This window comes from Trichechus manatus, unplaced genomic scaffold (assembly GCF_000243295.1).
Source record: "Trichechus manatus latirostris isolate Lorelei unplaced genomic scaffold, TriManLat1.0 scaffold00002, whole genome shotgun sequence".
NCBI classification, from domain to species: domain Eukaryota; kingdom Metazoa; phylum Chordata; class Mammalia; order Sirenia; family Trichechidae; genus Trichechus; species Trichechus manatus.
The window spans coordinates 19172857-19194406 of record NW_004443938.1 but is presented as its reverse complement, the minus strand read 5'-3'; the positions used below and the strand labels follow the sequence as shown (position 1 = coordinate 19194406).

The 21550-nt window shown below is 40.1% G+C and overlaps 1 protein-coding gene across 16 annotated transcripts in view; it reads right to left on the bottom strand.

Annotated features, from left to right (window-relative positions):
• Window positions 1–21550, bottom strand: part of SYNE1 (spectrin repeat containing nuclear envelope protein 1) — a 540309-nt gene that overhangs the window by 206059 nt on the left and 312700 nt on the right. For all 16 annotated transcript variants that reach the window (XM_023728949.1, XM_004368822.3, XM_023728947.1 and 13 more), the window contains 10 exons: window positions 18897–19073; window positions 16807–16953; window positions 15845–15970; window positions 14302–14478; window positions 12967–13232; window positions 7855–10015; window positions 4586–4923; window positions 3790–3934; window positions 1802–2020; window positions 808–1070 (listed from right to left, as the gene is read on the bottom strand). In XM_023728949.1, coding sequence (XP_023584717.1) covers window positions 808–1070; window positions 1802–2020; window positions 3790–3934; window positions 4586–4923; window positions 7855–10015; window positions 12967–13232; window positions 14302–14478; window positions 15845–15970; window positions 16807–16953; window positions 18897–19073 — 4019 coding nt within the window. The remainder of the gene's footprint in view (window positions 1–807; window positions 1071–1801; window positions 2021–3789; window positions 3935–4585; window positions 4924–7854; window positions 10016–12966; window positions 13233–14301; window positions 14479–15844; window positions 15971–16806; window positions 16954–18896; window positions 19074–21550) is intronic.

The following is a 21550-nucleotide window of genomic DNA, read 5'->3' as shown; positions in this document are numbered from 1 at the left end:
AAAAAAAAAAATGTTCTCATTAAAAAAAAAAAAGTAGATCATCAGACTTTTCTTCTGAGGCACCTCTGGCTGGACTCAAACCTCCTACCTTTTGGTTAGTCGCCGAGGGAGTGCTTAAGCATTTGTCCCATCCAGGGACTACCTCCTACCAAAAAACCACTCTTCTTCACCTGCATTTTGGCAGCATCCTTTTTCCTATCTCCCTGTCACTTCATATAGCCAGTGAGTTATCAAGTTTTATGAAAACTGAGTTCTAAATAGTTCCCAATAGTTTACCTTTCTACTTCATTTCTCATGAATCATCCCCCTCTACTCCCCACCCCACAGCATGTCTTTGAAAGTGACATGCTTACTTCCCAGCCTCCTTACACACTATTTCCCTGTTTGGAAAACTGTCCACCAACCTCACTGTCTAGCTAAAGCCTGTTCAGTCTTCAGCTTCAACCTCTCTTCTGAAGGGGCGCCTTCCTTAACTCCTCTCCAAGGTTAGTTCCCTCTGCTTTGTATTCCTATATCCTCCTTTGCATGGTTTACCGGAATGGCTTAATTGTCTGTCTCTGTTGTTGGACTGTAAACTGCATGAAGGTAGAGATTTTTGGTTTGGCCCACCAGTGTATGCCTAAGTACTATGAGGTACATATTTGTTGAAGCAATGACTGAAGAGCTAAGAAAATGACAAGAAGGGATGATGGCTACAGATCCTCACATACGCAAGGTGGCATGATGGAGCACCCGCACGCCCCGGTACCACACCTGTCCCTTTGGCTCACGGCCCCATTTAGTAACAGAGAGCAGGGGTGTGATTACTTTAGGCAGCGGTCTTGCATTGCCGTGATCTCCTGCATGACAGGTGGCTCTTCTCCGGGGGCCGCTGGGAAGGCCCCGTCCTGGAGCACGCTCAGCGCTTGTTGCCGCAGCACGCCGAGGGCTGCCTGCTGCTGCTCCAGCTCCAAAACTAAGGTGTCGTGGTTTTCAAGGAGCATTACGAGCTCTGCTTTGGAGGCTTTCTCTGCTGAACTTTCCAGTAACTTGTCTTGCAGATGATCAATCATTTCAGTGGCCTTTTTAACCTGATGACAAATGTACATACAATGAAGCTCAGAATTAAACAGACTGAAAAATACGGCAATTCCAGTCAATGCCACACTGGACAGTAATGCATAGAGGCACTTTAAAGATGATGGTCTAACCTCTGAATTCCCAGAGGCTAGAACCTGAGAAGTTTCCTTAACATGAAAGAAAACATTACTTCTTTAATTCTGGGTTTTTAAGTTTTAATCACAGAATAATCCCAGGGCTATCAGAGATTATGCATAATATAGAAAAGAATTAAAACAAACCTAAACAAATAAGCAAAAAATGCTTTCCAATATTTAAGTTAACGTGGATGTGGTGGCTTCGAGTTGTAAAGAAAGATGTGGCTTAAAACAGTGAACCTTACTGAAAAGATGCAAGACATTACATACAAGACTTGAGAAATGAGTTAAATTCTTGCCCACTTTCAGGGCAAAAAAGAAATATTTTGTACTTTTTCAGGGTCAGGTAGATAAATTTTACCAGGAGCCTACCAATGGGGCAAAATGGGTTTGTTCTCCTTTCAAAATTTAACTGTTTGGTTTTCTTATCGAAATAATTTGACCCTGACTTGGAACTAGATTACACATTGCACATTGTATTTTGTTTCCTAAACTGGTGTTCACGTCACAAAGCCAATTGAAAAATGGAGCAAACTATTGCTTTATAAAACACAGTATAATTAAGAGAAAAATAATTTTCATCTGTCATCAATAACAGAAATTACCTTATTGTTAAAGCTCTTCCACTCGTCTACGGCATCTTCCAAAATCTTCTGCTGATCCTGGGCCACAGCATGGAGCCGCGTCCAGCGCTGCCAGACGGTAGTCGTGGACCTGCTAATGGTGGCTTTGCTTGTGCCGTTTCCAGTCTTTTCCAGTTGTGAAGCTTTTTCCTCCAGGGCTACAATCTTCTCGTGGAAAGAGTCAACTACAGACACTAAACCCTGGGAGTGGGAAATGAAGGGAATGGGGGATGGAGAGACACAGAAAGATTTTTTTTAAGTAGTACAGATTTTGCCAAAGCCCGAGATTATCTCCAAATTTACCTCCAGAGAGTAATGTTCCTACATACGTTTATTCTCCTCTAGTAACTCTTACTTTTACATTTATTTTTTTAATTGAATGTTAGGCTGTCATTGTTGTGAGGTGCTACCAAGCCAGCTCGAACTCATAGCAACCTTCTGAACAACAGAATGAAACACTGCCCGGTCCTGCGCCATCCTCACAATCCTTATTAGGCTTGTGTCCACTACTGTAGCTACTGTGTCCATGTATCTCATTGAAGGTCTTTGATATTTTTTAAGAGGTAAAGTGATTATTATTTATTTACTAATAACAACCGTGTAATTGTTACTTACCTGACATTTTCCCATTTTTAAAAACCAGCATGATATTAAGTAAAATTAATTCAATATTTAAGTACGTTACATTCTGCCTAATATTGCTGTGATAAACAAGGGAAGTTCAGTTATTAATTACTGAATTTTATTTGAATGAGTTTAGGTTATCAACAGAAAGTACTTGCTGAAATTCACTAAGTGCCATATCTTACCAGAAGCAAATTGCTGTCTCTTTTAAACATTTAAACCTTAGCTATGCATTTCCAATGGGAGTCCTTAAAAGGTGTCATTATTTATAATAGGTAAGTGGTGACTTTGGTGAAGGGTAAGACAGTATACGATACGGGGGAAGCCAGCACAACACGTACATGGCAAGGTCATGGAAGCTCCATAGACACTTCCAAACTCCCTGAGGGACCGAATTGCTGGGCTGAGGGCTGTGGGAAACATGGTCTCAGGGAACATCTAACTCAATTGGCATAACATTTTATAGAGAATATGTTCTACATTCTACTAGGTGAGTAGCATCTGGGGTCTTAAAAGCCTGTGAGCAGACATCTAAGATACTCCACTAGTCTCATCCCTTCGGGAGCACGGGAGAATGAAGAAAACCAAAGACACAGGGGAAAGATTAGTCCAAAGGACTAATGGACCACAACTACCATGGCCTCCACCAGACTGAGTCCAGTACAACTAGATGGTGCCCAGCTACCACCGCTGACTACTGTGACAGGGATCACAATAGAGGGTCCCAAACAGAGCTGGAGAAAAATGTAGAACAAAATTCTAACTCACAAAAAAAGACCAGACTTACTGGCCTGACAGTGAACAGGGAAATCTCAAGAGTATGGCCCCCGGACACACTTTTAGCTCTGTAATGAAGTCACTCCTGAGGTTCACCCTTCATCCAAAGATTAGACAGGCCCATAAAACAAAACAAGACTAAAGGGGCACACCAGCCCAGTGGCAAGAACTAGAAGGCAGGAGGGGACAGGAAAGCTGGTAATAGGGAACCCAAGGTGGAGAAGGGAGAATGTTGACATGTTGTGGTGTTGTTAACCAATGTCATAAAACAATATGTGTACTAACTGTTTAATGAGAAGCTAGTTTGTTCTATAAGCCTTCATCTAAAGTACAATAAAAAAAAGAGAGAGGGGAAAAAAAGATGTCATCATTTGATTAACTTAAAACTACTATGACTTAAATGTGTCCTTCTCATATTTCAGAAACCCAGGCAGGAAGGAAGAGTTAATGATCTCTTTCTGAAACCATCATTCTGCAAAAACCCACTAAAATTAACTTAAAATATTCTTTAGTGTCCACTTAAGGATATGAAAAAAGCAAACAAACAAACAAAAAAAGACACAACTAACCTTGTGTTCTGACAGTTTTCCTTCTGCTTCATGACTGGAAGAAGTCTTCAATACAGAAAACTCAGACAATTTCTTTTCTGCATCGTTCATCAATTCAATAACCTCTTCTCGTGCTTTCTGGTAATCCTGCCATTCAGCTGCACATCTTGGAAAAATCCAAAAGTAATCAAGTTCAATGAGAATAAGCTACATGGAATTACCTATTTCTAAGTAGAGCTCCGATTTCAGTTATGTCTACTGACACTGAAGAGAAAAGAGTGAATTTATGTGCTAATTCTTATCAGTTGAATTTCCACCTAAAAGAAGTCCTAGCCCTCAGTACCTGTGAATGTGACCTTACTTCTAAATAGGGTCTTTGCAGATTGAATCCATTTAAGATGAGGTCATGAGGGTGGGCCCTAATCCAATATGCCTGGTGTCCCCATGAGAAGAGGAGACTGATATAGACATACGAGGAGAATGTCACACGACAAAGTCAGAGATTGGAGAGATTCAGCTGCAAGGCAGGGGATGCCAAGCATTGCAAGCAACACCAGAAACTAAGAGAAAGGTATGGAACAGATTCTTCCCTAGAGCCTTCAGAAGGAGCAAGGCCCTGTCAACACCTTGATTTCGGAATTCTAGCTTCCAGAATTGTGAAGAAATAAATTTGTTGTTTTAAGCCACCAGTTTGGGGACTTGTTATTGCAGCCCTAGGAAACAAAAACACTAATGCATATCCTTAATATATTGCTAATTTAGGTGCTGAACATTCACTTCACTGAAGTATAAAGCATAAAACAACAACTACAAATACCTCTGCAAGAGATCTAGTTGGACATGAGAGTCCTGTATTATCCCCCGGCTCCTCTCCTCTAAGGAAGCCATTTTCTGTGCTAGGTCGTCCTTCCCAGTCGGCTTGAGGAGTGGGTTGAGGTTGGACACCAGGCCTTGAAGTGCCTCCAGGTTGCTGTGGAATTGATCCTCTGTACTGAAAAACTCCACGTGGCTCTTCAGATTTCCCTCTGAGCTCTCCACATCTAGGCCATTGCCTGCCAGCTGTAACATTTCCTGAGCATCTTGAAGCCAGTCATTAGCTGCTTGAAATACTTGATAATATTGTTGACACTGACTGTAAGTTTCAGTCAAGGCAGCCTGAAAAACAGTAATGTTAATAGCGACCTTGCAAACAAAATCAACACTCAATTATAATGTGTTTGTAGTAAATAGTTTTTCATTTCTCTTCCAGCCCTCAGTCATGTGAATGCGTACAAATAAATGAATAAATATGTGCAATCCGTTATTATCCTTTATTTTTTGTTCTGCTATTCTTGTTACAATTTACTATTGCATTTAAAATAAAGAAGCAGTAAATAAGAACATAAATGGAATAGAAATGTATGGTGGCATCTTTACTAACATTAAATATTCCCTCTCTCTAAAAAAAGATGAGAAAATTTAACATTTTTTAATAGGTAGCAGACTAAATATTAACCAAAGCGCAGCAATGCCTCAGTGGGTTAGAAATTCAATAACACCAAGCTTCCAAACTGGCACTCATCAGATCAAATAGCAAATTCGGGAAATTGAACAGTAGCACCTGAAGCTGAAATAGAGAGAAAAGTGTAAGACTGGGAGGCGACCTCCATGTGATAAGTGCTTTCAAATCCAGAAGGAAAGGAGACACTAACTCGTTAGCAGTGAGTGTACAACACAAGCCACTGAGTGCAAGCAATGACCCAGAAAAGTGGTAGCGAAAGCTCACAGATGATAAGCACTTTAACAAGGAAGGAAGGAGGACGGCAAAGCAAAGAACCACAGTAGAGATTAGAAATTCTCCAGGTACCACAACCTTCAGTTATTTGGGCCGAGACAACCCATAAGTTTACCAGGTACACAATGGCAGGATGAGGGACAACTAATCAATCTAAAATTCTGATTCAAAAACCACCAAGTCAACAAAAAGCAAGCTTACATGACATCTGGTTTTCAAGAATGAAAATTGCACGTAACTTCTGTTTTGACTTTTTATTCTAGATTCTAGACCCTATCTCCATTTCCATCTATAGCTACAGTGAGATAGTTGATGTTTTGCTTGTTTGTTTGCTTGCTTTTTAACAACGACCTTGAATCAATGTGAAAAGGTAAAAGTAGACTAAACAGACTCTTGTTGCAGGAGTTAGAATTTTACGTAATGAAGTTTATTAAGGTTTTACCCCAAATGTTACAAAGGTTTGCTACCTCAATTGTTACCTTGAATTTATTTAGAAAATAAAGTGCTATGATAGCAAAGATTCATCGAGGACTCCCTCTACACTAGAACCTATGCTGAGAGTCTAAACTTAATGAGGGGGATATTCTTATTGTTCTTCTGCAGAGAGAAAAATGAGACTTAAAGGAGACAAGTAACGTGCCTGAGATCACATAGTTATGATGGAAACCTGTCTGCCTTATTCCAAGGCTTAAGCCACTATATTATCCTGAGGAAAGACGTCTTCTCCCTGTATGGTTGATTGGAATCCCCCAGCGTCAGAGGGACTGAGGACAGATGTGAAAGGAAAAAGGGCCCAGGGATTAAAAGGAAGCAATCCTCTGTGCACTACTCTCTCTCTTCCTCCTCTTCTTTTTATTTTTTTAATCCTTTCTTTTTAAAAAATTTTATTGTGGTAAAGTATGTATAACATAAAATTTGTCATTTTAATCATTTTTAAGTGTACAATTCAGTGGCTTAATTACATTCACAATGCTGTTCAACCCTCACCACTATCTATTTCCAAAACATTTTCTTCACAGCAATCAGAACTCCATGCCCATCAACAATATCTGCTTACTTTTGGATGGACAGAACTTGCAAGCCCCAGAGTAAGCTGCAGCTGGGAGGGCAAATTGGGAAGTCCTATATATATATATATATATATATATGCTCTCATTTCTTCTTGTTATCACCAAGGAAAGCCATTTTGAATATTCTAGTCTTGCTTCTGCTGTGCTATAGGGAAGCCAGGGAAGGGGACCAGTGCCCCTGACTCCTCCCTAAGGAAAGGGTGGGGAGATAGAGCAACCAGTGGGAGAGCTCACAAAACAAAGTAGCTCAAGGACAAGGTCAGAGTTGCCTTGTCCATCTAACTCTCCATCTGCAGACTCTTCATCCAGTGCTAATCCTAGAAATTCCAGGATTCACATTGTTTTAAAAAGACGTAATTTCTTATAAGGTTGTGTTATATTCTCTAAAGGTGAGGGATAAGTGAGGTATTACTGTATTATAGGAGTCCTTGGGTAGCATACACTGTTAATGCACTTGGGTGCTCATCAAAGGTTGGAGGTTCGAGTCTACCCGGAGGTGCATCAGAAGAAAGACCTGGTGATCTAGGTCTGAAAAACCAGCCATTGAAAACCCTATGGAGCACAGTTCTACTCTGACACACATGCAGTTACCAGGAGTTGGGGTCAACTTGATGGCAACTATTTTTTTTGGTTTCTGTAATATAAGTAACAGGAGCCCTGGTGGTGCAGTGGTTGAGTGCTTGGCTGCTAATCAAAATGTCAGCAGTTCGAACCCACCAGCTGCTCCACAGGAGAAAGATGAGGCAGTCTGCTTCCATAAAGATATGCAGCCTTGAAAACCCTATGGGGCAGTTCTACTCTGTCCTGTAGGGTCAACAGGAGTCCAAATCGACTTGACACCAACAGGTTTATCTTAAGTGAAGTCGATATGGAAATCAAATGAAATCAATACCACAGGCTTAAGCACTAAAAACATCTTCTTCAGTTACTGTGGAAGATGATTCTGTGTAGTATCAAAAAAGAAATACTTAAGGAAGCAACTCTAACAAAAAAACAAAAGTTTCTTGTAGCTGCTTATAAATACCAAACCAAACCAAACTGCTGCAGGTGAGTGGATTCGGACTCACAGTGACACTACAGGACAGAGTAAAACTGCCCCACAGGGTTTCCAAGGAGCCTCTGGTGGATTTGAACTGTCAACCTTCTGGTTAGCAGCTGTAGCTCTTAACCACTGTGCCACCAGGGCTCTGCTTATAAATAAGCAGAGTGGAAAAGAGAACAGTAAAGTCCCATTTTACCAACCTGTCTGGTGCATAAAGCTTCCTGAACTCCTCCATCGAGCTCTGAGAGTTCAGCAAGAGTGTGTTCCAAATTAGCAGAAATCAGTTCCTTTGCTTTCGTGTATTTCTCCTTCTCCTTGTGACTCAGGGCATTCATTATCCTCAAGCTGGACTGGACCTCTTCCTGATGGATCTGGGTCTTTCTGATCTCTTCCTGGATGTCCTGTAGGTTCAGGTCCAGGCACACCGGCCCACTTAGCTCTGCTTTCACCCTTCTCAGCCAGTCCAAGGAGCGGCTCATCTCCGTCTGGAAGTCTATACTCTGTACCATTCGGCTCTCACACTCTGTAACTGTCTCACCAATGGCAGAAGTCAACACTTTTAGCTCTTCTTGCCAGGACTGGAGCTTATGTTTGGCTTTCTCATAAGCCAGAGGATCAAGATGTGGAGAAAGATCTTCAAGGTGCATGGTGACTCGTTTTAGGAGAATTCCTGAATCCTGAAGACTTCCTGCCAGGGAATGATACATTTTGAGCTTCTCCTCTGCAGGAAGTGTCTCCTCATTCACTTTGGACTGCTCCTTTTTCACAGCCTCTAGCTGCCTCTCTAGCTGTTGGCACATCTTCTCATGCTCTTGGTAAGCACTAGTGGTGTCTTCTAACAAGCTAACCCGTTGTTCTGCTTGACGTTTCAGCCTGCGATACGAGGTGACAAGGTTCAGCATCTTGTTTGGCTGCCAAGGCTGGCCTGTGCTCTGGAAACTTTCTTTCCTCTGGTTCAGTTCATCTACCGCTTCTCCAAGGCTCACCACCTGTCCCAGAAGAGCTCTGCAGCCATCCTGAAGAGACACAGCCTCTTCAACCACCAGGTTGGTGGGAACTTTGCTCATCTTTAAGAACTGGTCTTCAAGGTCACTCAGAGATTGGGTTGTCAACTCAATCAAAGAAGCATATTCCTTCCGAGCTAGAATTGCTTCTTGGACTTTATAGAACTTGTCTTTAGCCAAGGCCACAATAACATTAAATTGCTGGGGCAGAGAATTTAGCTTTTCACTGAGGTAGGAATGATCAACTTCATTCAGTGACGGTAATATGGCCTGCCCAGTTCTCTGCAGATTAAGCAGAAGATTTTCGTATTCTGGAGATTGTTCAAGAATGTGTTGGTATTTGGCCAACTGTGCATGAAGCTCAGCACTCTCATTCATGAGGTTGATTTCAGGAAATGTAACAATATCTGCTTGTTTTAGCCAGTGACAAGCTTTATCGAAATCTTCCTTAAAATGCTTCCTAGAAACTAAATTTTTCTCTAGCTCTTGTAGTCGATGGCTACACTTTTGTAAAACAGTGTCATAGACGCTCTGCAAGTCCTGGAGTTTCCCTAGTACTTCACTCTTTTCCTGCTCTGTAGCTCCCTTCATTATGTCACGACCCTGGGCCCAAAGCCCAGTGACTTCATTTTGATAAGTCTTGAGGCTGGCTTGTGCACTCTTACACGTTTTAACTTGTTTGCTCACATCATCTGGTAAGAGGCAGATGTGTTCACGGAACATAATTTTCCGCTCATGTTGTTGAATTTGGCTGGTCGCCTGGAACACAGCCATGAGAAACTGAGTTTTCTCAGACAAGGCCTTGTTTAAGTACTTTCGTCTCTGGCCCACGAGGTCACTGAGGCAACTCACATGCCTCTGTGCATCCGAGAGCGCCTTCTGGATCTGCTGCCGCTCATTCAGGCCGAGATCTACCATCACCCTGTCAGCGTCCTTCATGAGCGACTTCAAGAGCATCCTCTTGGTCTCCAGCTCACTGCAAATGGCAAGATGGTCCATGAGGAGTTTGCGCGCCACATCAGGAGGGGGGCTCTGCTTAAGGGCCTCAGCAATGCTGGGCTGCTGCTCTTCTGCCCATTCCATCAGCTCCTTAAATCTGGACTGCACCACGCTTAACTCCTCCAGGTTGGTGACTGACACTTGGATTTTCCTCTTAACGAGGTCCTCAAGCTGAAACCAACGTTGTTCAAAGTGACCTGTCTGCTCTTTGACTAGTTCTCTGTCATCTAGATTCAGATGCTCTATCATTTTCTGCTTTTGGTCTTTCAGCTCTTCAATAGCATACTTTCTTTCTTGCAGCATCAAGGCTAACTGCTTCAAAGCCTCCAGGTGGACAGCAGTACTCTCTGCATCGGATCTGTAAATATATTGAAAAGCATAAGAGCAAATTAAAAAAAACAAAGACAAAAAAAACCCACCAAACCCGTTGCTGTCGAGTTGATTTCAACTCACGGAACTCATGGTGACCTCACTCATGTGTATCAGAGTAGAACTGTGCTCCGTAGGGTTTTCAATGGATTGCCAGGCCTTTCTCCCAAGTTGTCTCTGGGTGGATTCGAACCACCAACCCCTTCTGGTTAATAGCCAAGTGCTTAATTGTTTGTGCTGCCTAGGGACTCCAAGAGCAAGTTAGGCTTACTCAATATCTATGTTATACCACATTAAATTATTCTTCTCCATTTTCTTTAAAACAGATATTCTTAGGTTAAACAGAATAATTGTGAGTAGCACTATTCATGTTTTATTGACAGATGCCGTAATTATTATTATGGAATACATTCCTATACAGGTGAAATGCATCATGCCTCATTATGAACACACATTTCTAAGTGTGTAAGATTCAAAGAGGACCTGTGGTATTTTCTTTAATTGCGTTACTTTGAAAAGTGTGAAAAAAACGGATAAACGTAAATCAATATTATATAAACTTAACCAAGTCAAGTTGCCACGATACCTCTTCTCGACACTTCGTTCTTCTGGCTGATACTGCCCTACAATCACAACTGACAATATGTGCTGTAGCTTCCTCTGGTTCTCACCAACTAAGCAGAACCTGCATTTCAACAAGATCTCTGGATGACTTGTATAAACATTAAATATTGCAAAGCACTGATCCGGTGCATTCTTGAAAATGGCACTTAAATAAACTAATAAGGGATTCATGATTTATGTGCTTCCTTGTCTTAAGAAGCTCCAAGAAACAACAAAACGCTAGACAGTACAGTCTGTAAAGCAAAACTGATGTCTCCAGCAGCTACTCATTTGTCTAGTTAGCAAATAGTTCTTGTTTATCATTAAACCAAAAAACCAATTGTCGTCAAGTCAATTCCAACCCATAGCAACCCTACAGGAGAGGGGAGAACTGACCCATAGGGTTCCAAGGAGCAGCTGGTGGATTCGAACTGCCAGTCTTTTGGTTAGCAGCCTTAGCACTTAACCACGGGGCAACCAGGGCTCCTGTTTGTCATTAGACATCTTTAAAAATATGTGTCAAATGTAAAGAATCCTTACCCCTTTGGCTACAGAACCTAAGAGAAAATGGAAACATACTCTCTTTCATTAATAAAATGATCAGTTCTGAAGCATGAGGAGCAGGTTTGGGAATCAGGATAACGAATTCTGTTTTGGACATATTAAGTCTGAAATGTGTGTGGGTCAATCAGATGCAGTTGCCTACTTGTCAGCCAAAATATGGTTTGTTTGGTTTTTTTTAACTATTTACTGGATTTGGCCCTCTGAGCCAACAAGGACTAAAAGACAAGTAAAATGTTGAGTACCAAGGAAAAAACACTGAAAACAAATCAGAATATATTATGTTACTGTTCATCTCCATCGAGTCGATTCCAACTCTTAGCAACCACATGGGTGCAGTGTAGAACTGCTCCATAGGGTTTTCAAAACTGTAACCTTCTAAAAGCAGATCGCTAGTCCTGTGTTCTAAAGCATCTCTGGGTGGGTTCTTAGAACGCCCAACTTTCGGCTGGTAGTCGAGCGCCTAACCATTTGTGCCACCCAGGGACCTATACAAATATTTATACCAATAACCAAAAAGCTGGAGGTTCAAACCCACCCAGGGGCTCCACAGGAGAAAAACTTGGCAATCTGTTCTTGTGAAGATCACAGCCTAGAAAACCCTATGTGGCAGTTCCACTTTGTCACATGGGGTTGCTATGAGTTGAAATCGACTCCACGGAACCTGACGACAACAACATAGGACACGAGAAACAAAAACCTGATTAGACTACATCTAGAATAACACCTACAGTGTCACTGCTGCAAGCTAATAAATTTCAGTTGAAGCAGTGCAGATTTTGACAATCATAATGATTAAAAAATATGAAAAAGTTACCACATGATGACCTATGGGGGAGAATCTGATTTTCCAAATAAAAGAGCTAAGAGGGGTTCAATTACTACAAAATCACAAAGGATGCAGATCAACTGAATTTGTTTTTTTTTTCATTAATTTCTAGAATAGCACAGTACAAGATATAACCTGATCGAATTACATAGAATGTATTAATTTACAGAGTTGATAAGAAACCTGTAGAACATACGAGCTCAAGAAGGATTCATTTCATGAATTCATAGGTAATAGTCCTATAACTGGTAATTAAAGGAAACTAGAAGAGTTGGAGCCCTGGTGGCGCACTGGTTAAGAGCTCAGCTGCTAACCAAAAGGTCAGCAGTTTCAATCCACCAGCTGCTCCTTGGAAACCCTATGGGGTAGTTCTACTCTGTCCTATAGGGTTGCTATGAGTCGGGATCTACTCAATGGCAATGGGTTCGGCCTTTGGTTAGACATATTCTTCGCTCTTTCAGGTCACAGTAATAGTCTTGGGAATATTCTTTAAGGTCACAGAGAAAAACTGTTGTTTTCAAATATTTCATTTTTGTCCACTGGTAAAATTAATATTGGACTAAGAAAACCACGAATCTGTATCCATATGACAATATTAAGTTCTTAACAATGTTCTGGAGTCCCTGGGTGGTACAAACGGTTAAAGCGCTTGGCTGCAAAATGAAAGACTGGAGGTTTGAGTCCACCCAGCGGTGCCTGGAAAGAAAGACCTAAGGATCTACTTCCAAAAACTCAGCCATTGAAAACTCTATGGAGCAGAGTTCTGACACACACAAAGTTGCCATGAGGCAGAGTCGACTCAATGGCAACTGGTTAACAATGTTCTGTCAATATCAGTCACAACAGACAATACGCGTTAAAAACGTAAGTTAGACATTTAAAAATTTTATAGAAATAGGAATTTTCTGGCTTAGTATTTTTGTGACCCACTGGAGAATTTCTGTTACCTGGCCAAGTTATCCCAGTCTGTAGTAAATTTCTCTAAGAACACTTCAATGACCTTCATACAGTCATGGTAATCTCTCGTTCTCTGAAGATCCTCTTCTCTTTGTGCGCACAGATTGTTAGACTGAAGGCACAGATCTGACCACCGGTCATTTAAATGACTTATTTCCTTGTGTTCAGGAGACTCCTGCTTCTTTGTTAACTTATTCACCTTTTCTATGATAGCAGTCACTGACGCCTGTTTGGACTGTACTTTCTTAACAAAATCCTAAAAGGTAACAACAACAACAAAAATAAGGTGTTAAAAAAACAAAAAACAAAACCAAAGCCGCTGCTGTCGATTGCAACTCATAGAGACCCTATAGGACAGAGTAGAACTGCCCCATAGAATTTCCAAGGAGTGCCTGGTTGGATTCAAACTGCAGACCTTTGATTAGCAGCTGTAGTTCTTAACCACTATGCAACCAGGGTTTCCTGGTGTAAGGAACCCCCAAATTAGTATAGAGTGAGACATAGATACAGTAACTCTAAACATTTTAAGTACTTGGATGTGATAAAACTGAAGAATGTATAATAGGTTGTGAGGGACAAAGAGAAAACCTAGAAGTCATCATACCTCTTTATGAAAACAAATTTCCAAGTGTATAAGAATCAAAGGAGATCTATAGCATTTTCTTTCACCGTGTTACTTTGAAAAATGTGAAGAAAACTGATAAATGTAAAACAAAATCATAGTCTCTAAAGAAAAATGTCAGTATCTTACCTTGAAATGCAGCCTTCATTTTCTGAGAATTTTTAGAGTCTCATGCTTTTGAGAAAAAATCATGTTATCTCTATTCTTTTTTCTGCATTTGCAAACAATATCCCAGTAGAAAATATATGTGACTTGCTTGTTAAAAGTCTAGTCCAACTCTGAAACAAGTTAATATACTTATGATAATTGTCTACTGTATTTTCATCATAAGCTTACAATCCTACAGCTTTAGCAGTGTTGTGCTGAAAATCTAAGACATGATGAGGCTTCAGGCTTGTTTAGTGGCAGAGACTTCTGCCTTTGTTGGCTAAACCACAGCTGCTTTTGTCCAGGAACATGTTCTATAGAATGAATGTCCTCGGAATGCAAGTTGCCAACTGGAGTTCCGAGAAAACATTGGAATGTTTACTCTCAGATGTATCCTTCCCTGGCGCCAATTGAAGGTTGTTCTGATTCCATCTTATTCTTTAAATAGCTATACTGATGCCTCAGGATTGGCTGACACCAGGCATATTGGAAGTGAATATATGAAAAGGCATCATCGTTGCTAGCATCTTTGCCCCTGGGACAAATTAATTCCTACCTTTATTTGGGAAACCATGTTCTGTGCAATATTTAGCTCCAGTTCTGCATGCCTCCTCTTCATATTCTGCAGCTGCTGATCAGCATCCTGGAGATAAATCCAAAGCTCAGCTTCCATGTGCTTGATCTCTTCCCAGCCCTGAGTTAGAGTCTGGGCCTGGGCTAGCCTCTGTTCAATCTTTAGAGAAAACGGGGGGAAAGTTAGAACAGACAGATGGAAGCATTGATGTTCAATGAAGTAGTGATGCGACTCTTTAACCTGTCCACGTGCCCAGACATATGTACGTATGTCATTGCTATCCCCATACATATGCCTTATGCAGAAACACACACACACACACATACACACACACAGTGATAAATCCACAAAGAACTTATTTGCTTCAGGAACAGCAGATTTCCTTTTAGATTTAGGCTATCTGAAGACTTAAAATGTCTAAGACTTATGACATATGATTTTAATCAGTACTGTAAACTCTCAGACATGTTAACAATTTATTAGATCAAAAGTTGTCCTAATAATTGTTCACATTCAACACTGTAATAGACACATCTGTTTCACTGACACATGAACTCAGTGTTACGTTAACTAGAAAAAGACTTATGTTGTCCTCTATCGGACATTTGTTGATCCTTTCTATCAAACACTGAGTTATTAACATTTTGGATATATATTTAGACTCTTTCACTGGATTTTGTAGCTGTATACTTTATTTCAATAAATCATTTCTGTAAAACAACATGAACGATATCATCTTTCATAAGGATTTAAATACAGTTGTGATTTGATAATAATTACATAAGAGAAAAAAACCTATGTGATTTTAAGACTTTTTTTTCCTTTATATCATTCAATTATTCTGTGATTATGTAACAAATTAAATACAAAAACAAGTCTTATTTCTCTTTTAAACCCAAATGTGTCGCATTAAAGAGTTTAAGGATGCAGTGGGGAACACACAGACCTGTACTGCCAATCTGGCTGCTGTGGACAAGATACTGCTAACTCATCACAACCCTTTTTCTGCCAAGTCCAGATACAGCTTTAGAATCCTTCTGAACAACCTACACTCTATAGTCACTACCAATGGATTAGAAGGGTCATGATGGATGGCATGCTGTTTGCCCTTCCTGATATAAAGCAAGGATCAGGAACCCCCTTAATATGAAGTATGACCAGAAAAAAAAAAGAAAAAAGACAAAGAGGAAGGAACAACAACAAAATGAGTAGAAAAATCAGAAATGAAGAAGAGAGAATAATAATTACAGAGGAAAAAAAAAAAAAGAGGCTAGAGGTGTATATAATGGATAGCAATTGAATGCTACTAAATGTTTTAATTATAATCCTCAGAATCAGTATCAGAGGATGCTTACTTTTCCATGACTTAGTTGAAATTCAAATACCTCTTCATTACAATCGCTGTAGGAGCATTACAGCAAGAATAATTCAAGGAAATATTTGCTTTCAACCTCACATATAACTTTTATTCAAGACAATGTAACAAAACAAAAGTATTCAGTGTGATTTAAAATTTCCTTTTTACCATTTGCTCTGTCTGTTGAATGTCTTTTGCTGTGGTTTTTACCGAGGAGTTCGACAAGTCACACATGGAGCAAAGGAGATCTAAGTAGGTGCGTGCCTGCTCTTGCAAAGCTCTGAAGTGTTTGACCTGAAAATACGCAATTGCTGGGGTGAAAGAGATGCACGCTGTATTTGGGTAGCAAATATTTACAACACTTGTAATATTCTGTTGACATTTCAAAAATAATCTTCCTCTGCTCAGTACATTAACCAGGACATTTTTCTCAGGAAAAAATTCAGAGCCCATGGACAGGGATCCATTTCTCCACCATCTGCTTCTCATAAAGTAGCCTGTATAACCTGGGAAAGGGGAAAACCCAAGAAACATCTACCATTTTTCCAGGCTCTGTGCTCAAATTTTTGCTTACTTTCCATTGCAGAGGAAGAACTGGTTGCCTACTCTGGCCTGCTTTTCATAACGTGTTTTACATATCTTGAAGATACATAAAGGGAAATGTCAGAGTGAATTTCCAGGCCTCATTGGAGTGAGGTAAAAACACAGATGGCCGAGCTTCTTCTTCTCTACAGAAAGTTCATATATTGCTCGTCTCTTTCCACAAGCTCAAGAAAGGCTTCTCCAGGTGGGTTATTAACTTACAGTTCAGGGAAATATGTTTCTATGAAGATGCTCAGTCTATGCAGACTCCTCTTTAGGTACCAGATATAAAACAATACACAAAACAAGACCCTTTCTCCCATGGAGCTTAAAGTCTTATGAGAGAGGCAGATAGTATATAAATATACAAACAAATATGTCATACAATGTCTGGAAGTAATAAATGCCAGAAAAGTAAAAGTAGAGGCGGATAATGTGACAGATTATGATGAAGAAGCTACTCCTTTAGGAATAATGCACCTCCATTATTGAATGTTGAACATCTGCATGAAGCCCAAGTACAACATAAACTTTCAGGAGTCTCTTACCTGCTTAACAGCTTCTGCCCGGCTAAGAGGTGGATGAGGGCTTGGCTTTAAATCGGGTTGGACTGCAGACAGCCAGGCCTGGCACTGTTGCAGGGTATCCTGTCGGCTGACGTGCTTCTTAAGCTCATGTTCCAGACTCTGGTACACCTAAGACAAAGCAATCACACAGAGGTTGCCAGAGCTGTTCAAGATCTCTGTACAGAGACTTGGAATTAAGTAAATAATTTAATGTCTATTTAAATTGACCTGCCCAACTCAACACTCCAACACTATACAAGACATACACATATGCTCCAAAATGTCGCAAAATGCAATGGTCAGAAGTGCCTGGCAATCTGCTTCTGAAAAGTCACAGCCTTGAAAACCTTCAAACTTCTCCACCCACGCCTCACAGTTTATAACCCGCACCTCACAGTCTATAACCTACACATCGCAATGTAATAGCCTGAAGAGGGGAAGAGAATGTAGGCAAGGTTAATGTAATTGCAAAAATGTGTTAGAAATTTAGAAATATAAAATCATCAAAGTAAATTGTTAACCATAAGTCAGAGGCTGCTTTGGCAGTTTTGTCCCTACGGTGTTTTTGTTGCACTTCTTCTTTAAGCTAGAAAGTAAAAATAAAACACCATCTCATGAAAAGCTAACAAACACTTCTCTAACTGTAATGCTTCCGCTTTAGGGATAAGGCCAAATTGGAACTGAATTATAACACAGGGGAAGGGAGGGTTTGATGTCCTCATTTCATCTTAGAAGCTATGTTCCAGAACAACAATAATCTAAAATAATCCAGAAATGTCTGATGTGACTATTCTATTAATTATTCCTCAATCAGCCATCAACTTCCATTTTATATACAGACATCATGAGAAAATATTATGTGTTTTTTTGGATTCAAGATGAAATATACCTCTGATGTTTCCTGAAAAAACTAAAGGAAGGAAGGAAGGAACACAGACCATTCTCCCCATGTTTCTTGTATATCAGCATCAGTTCTTACTGGCTAGCCCAGAACAGTAACAGAAATACACAGAAGATCTTCTGAAGGGTTATAAATACTTTCTGCAGTGTCATTTAAAAATTCTAGAATAATAAAATAGCAATTCACTTATTTTACTAAGTTTTTTTGTTAAAAAGGCAATTCTCATTCATCTTGATCTTATTTCTATAACATCAACCACCCCACTTTAGTGGAAGTACACCTATTAAAGTATATCTCAAAATTGGTACTTATTCCTTATTATGGATTGAATTGTGTCCCCCAAAATTATGTGTTGTAAATCCTAACCCCTATACCTGTGGTCATAGTCCCATTTAGGAATGAGTTTTCTTTATTATGTTAATGAGAAGTATTACTGTAGGGTATGTCTTGAGTCAATCTCTTTTGAGATATAAAAGAGCAGATTAAGCAAGCAGAGACGGGGGAAGCTAGATGCCATGCGACTTGAAGATCACCAAGCAGCCAAGGAACAGAAGCTGAAGAGACAAGGACCTCCTCACAGAGCCAATAGAGAGAGAAAGACTTCCCCTAGATAGACCTGACACCCTGAATTCAGACTTCTGCCCTCCTAAACTGTGAGAAAATAAACTTTTGTTCATTAAAGCCAATCCCTTGTGGTATTTCTGTTACAGTGGCACTAGATAACTAAGCACTCTTTTTTTCAATTCCTATATGAATACATAAAAATATTGAATTAGAGTAAAGCCTAGTCTGCAGAGTTAAAAAGAAAACAATCGTGTGAACATCACAGAATAAACTTAATTATTTTGGTTTTATGATATAAACAACAAATTAGAAGTACTGCTGGTGTGCAAATAAAAGCAGAACAACCTGTCGGTTTAATTAATTCTCACCATCAATTCATGGGATAAAGGGATTAGGTAAAATTGAATGTTGGAAATTCACCGTTCAGTCACATCCATCAGTTCTGTGCTCACGTCGACACTGTGAAATCTATCTTCCTATTTTCTGTCAGGACACACAACAACACCTTCACAAAGAATTAAGCATCGATGCTATTTTTAAAACCTAGATTCCACAGCCTTTCTCCATAATTAATCGTCCTCACACGAAGTGACGGTGATACACTCACCCTCTGAGCTGTGCTGCAGATCGCCGAGTAACTATCCCTTGTCCCCTGCAGATGAGCGTGCACGTTTTGTTTAAGTTTAGCTTGAAGGTGGTCTGCACATTGGCTGATCAGATGGTCGCCTTTAATTTTAAGGTTGTTCAAACGGTCTTCAAAGCCAGCAATTTCTTCCATCCTTGCCTAAGAAAATGAAACAGGGTTCTAAGAAGTTCACTTTTCATTTTAAAATAGACTATTCCTCAAACAGAAAGTTTAAGACTGATAATTTCACTGTTTAATAACATGCAGTTTTTGTAAGAGTTTTGCAATTTGTCTTGGTTATATATTAGGAAATGAAAAAAAAAGCACATATATGTTTTCAGGGCATGTATGGTACTTTAACAGAGGTAATGTGTTTAAGGGATTAAGTGACACAGGGAAAGATGAAGTAACCTTTAAGACTAGAGTGCATTCAGAACTGGTTTCAGCTACAGATGTATCTGCTCCATGATATTATTACCAGAGAAAAGCATGGCCATACGTTTTTCAGCTCTTTGAATCATAATTCTGGTACAATTTATACCTAAAATAATTTAATCGAATTTACCTAACATTTAACAATTCAATATATAATTATTAATATTTATCAATAGCTAATGTACATCTCTGGAGTCCCTGGGTGGTACAAATGGTTAGGCTCTCAACTACTAGCCAAAAGGTTGGCAGTTGGACCCACACAGAGGCACTTTGGAAGATAGGTCTGGCAATCTGTTTCTGAAAGGTCACAGCCTTGAAAACCCTATGGAGCAGTTCTACTCTGCACACATGGGGTCACCGCGAGTCAGAATCGACTGGACAGCAACTAATTACAACAACAATGTCTAACTCCACCACTTACCTGTCAGGTTATCATACTGTGATGGCTTGCATGTTGCTATGATGCTGGTAGCTATGACAACAGTATTTCAAATACCAGCAGGGTCACCCATGGTGAGCAGTTTCAGGCTAAGACAATTTAGGAAGAAAGGCCTGGTGATCTACTTCCAAAAATTAGTCAACGGAAACAACAGGACATTGTCTAATTAGCTTGCTTTGGACACGTTATCTGGAGCGATCAATCGCTAGGGGAAGACATGTTGCGTGAAGTAGAGGGCCAGCAAGGGCATGAGAGATCACGGGTTAGATGGAATGGCACAAGAGTAGACAATACGATGGTCTTCAACATGCTAGCAATTGTGAGGGTGACACAGGACCAGGTGACATTCTGTTCTGTTGTACATAGGCTGTCATGAGCCAGAGTTGATTGAAAGACAGGTAACAACAACACAATTATCAATATCTAATTTACCTCTAATAATACTCGTATCAATAAAAATATAATTTACCACTTATCATTATTAAGCACGTGCTATATTTCAGGAACTATATATAAGCCCTGACAAATGTACATATTGCCATTGTTTGACAGATAAGGAGACTGAGGGTCGGAGAGGTAATTTAACACACTCAAGATCACACAACTAGTAAATGGCAGCGCCCCCAGGACTTGGACTCAGCTCTGCCTGAATTCAGCTTGTACCACTATACAACATATGTTCTTTAATGAGCATTCACATAGATCTCTCAGGGAGGAGGTGCCAACTTTTCAGATTAGGTTTTAATTTCTTTATTACCACATGATGTTAATGGCAAGTGACACTGCAACACAAGTTTTCCTGGATGGCCACCTCCATACACCGAAGGGACACTCAGGTGGTCCTTCAGCAGCTAGGGCCTCACCACTTGTTATAATAGTGCCGGGTTAGTGGTTGTTATAGACACCACATCGAAAAGAACCCTTTCATCTTCAAGTTGGAACAGAACCACTAAATTATGAAGTTATTAATGGAATAGGCTATCTACTGGTTTGGTATTACCTCAGTGTCTACCAGAATGTATCACGTAGTTGATTTTCTATTCATATTTGCTGAATCAAATCCCCTACAGATAGGAATACTGAAGCCCAGAGAGACTCAGTGGCTTTTCTAAGACACACTACCAGTTATTGACCAAGTCGTGGCTAAAATGCAGCTTCCCATTGTGGTCCCCAGTGGTTGCTCCATAAAATTGTGACCATATGACATCAGTCATCTGGTATATGTAAGTTCTAAAAATACATATTAATAAGGATAAGAAAACCTTGTATCAGTTTCATACTTTGTGGTTTGCAAAATGCTTCACAGAAATTAATTTCTGTGATCACCACACCAGTTTCCTGATGGGGCTGGCATTATTCTCACCCTTTAAGAGGAATTTGAAAGGAGACTCAGAGAGGCTGAGTTCCCTCAGCTAGAAAGCGGAAGAGTCTAGCCTCCATTTCAGACCCTCTGGTTACTAATCCTGTATCCTATGTTCGGCTGCAATTTTCTAAAAGAGAAATAATCTCTTTCTTTGATAAATTACTCCATAAAGACTCAATGCTGAGATAAAAGTATTAGCTGGGAAAAATGCTATAATGTGTTCAGAAATTGAACGCCAGGATTCAACTATTCTTGTTCTCAACTTTCTTGAGATTCACAGCTGATTCTGTAAGTACAATCACTATAGCCCACACGTGTGTGCACACACGAACACACACAAAGGCACGACCGTTAAAGCCATCCTGCTCAGCTGCTGCCACCGCCTGTCAGTTTGTCATT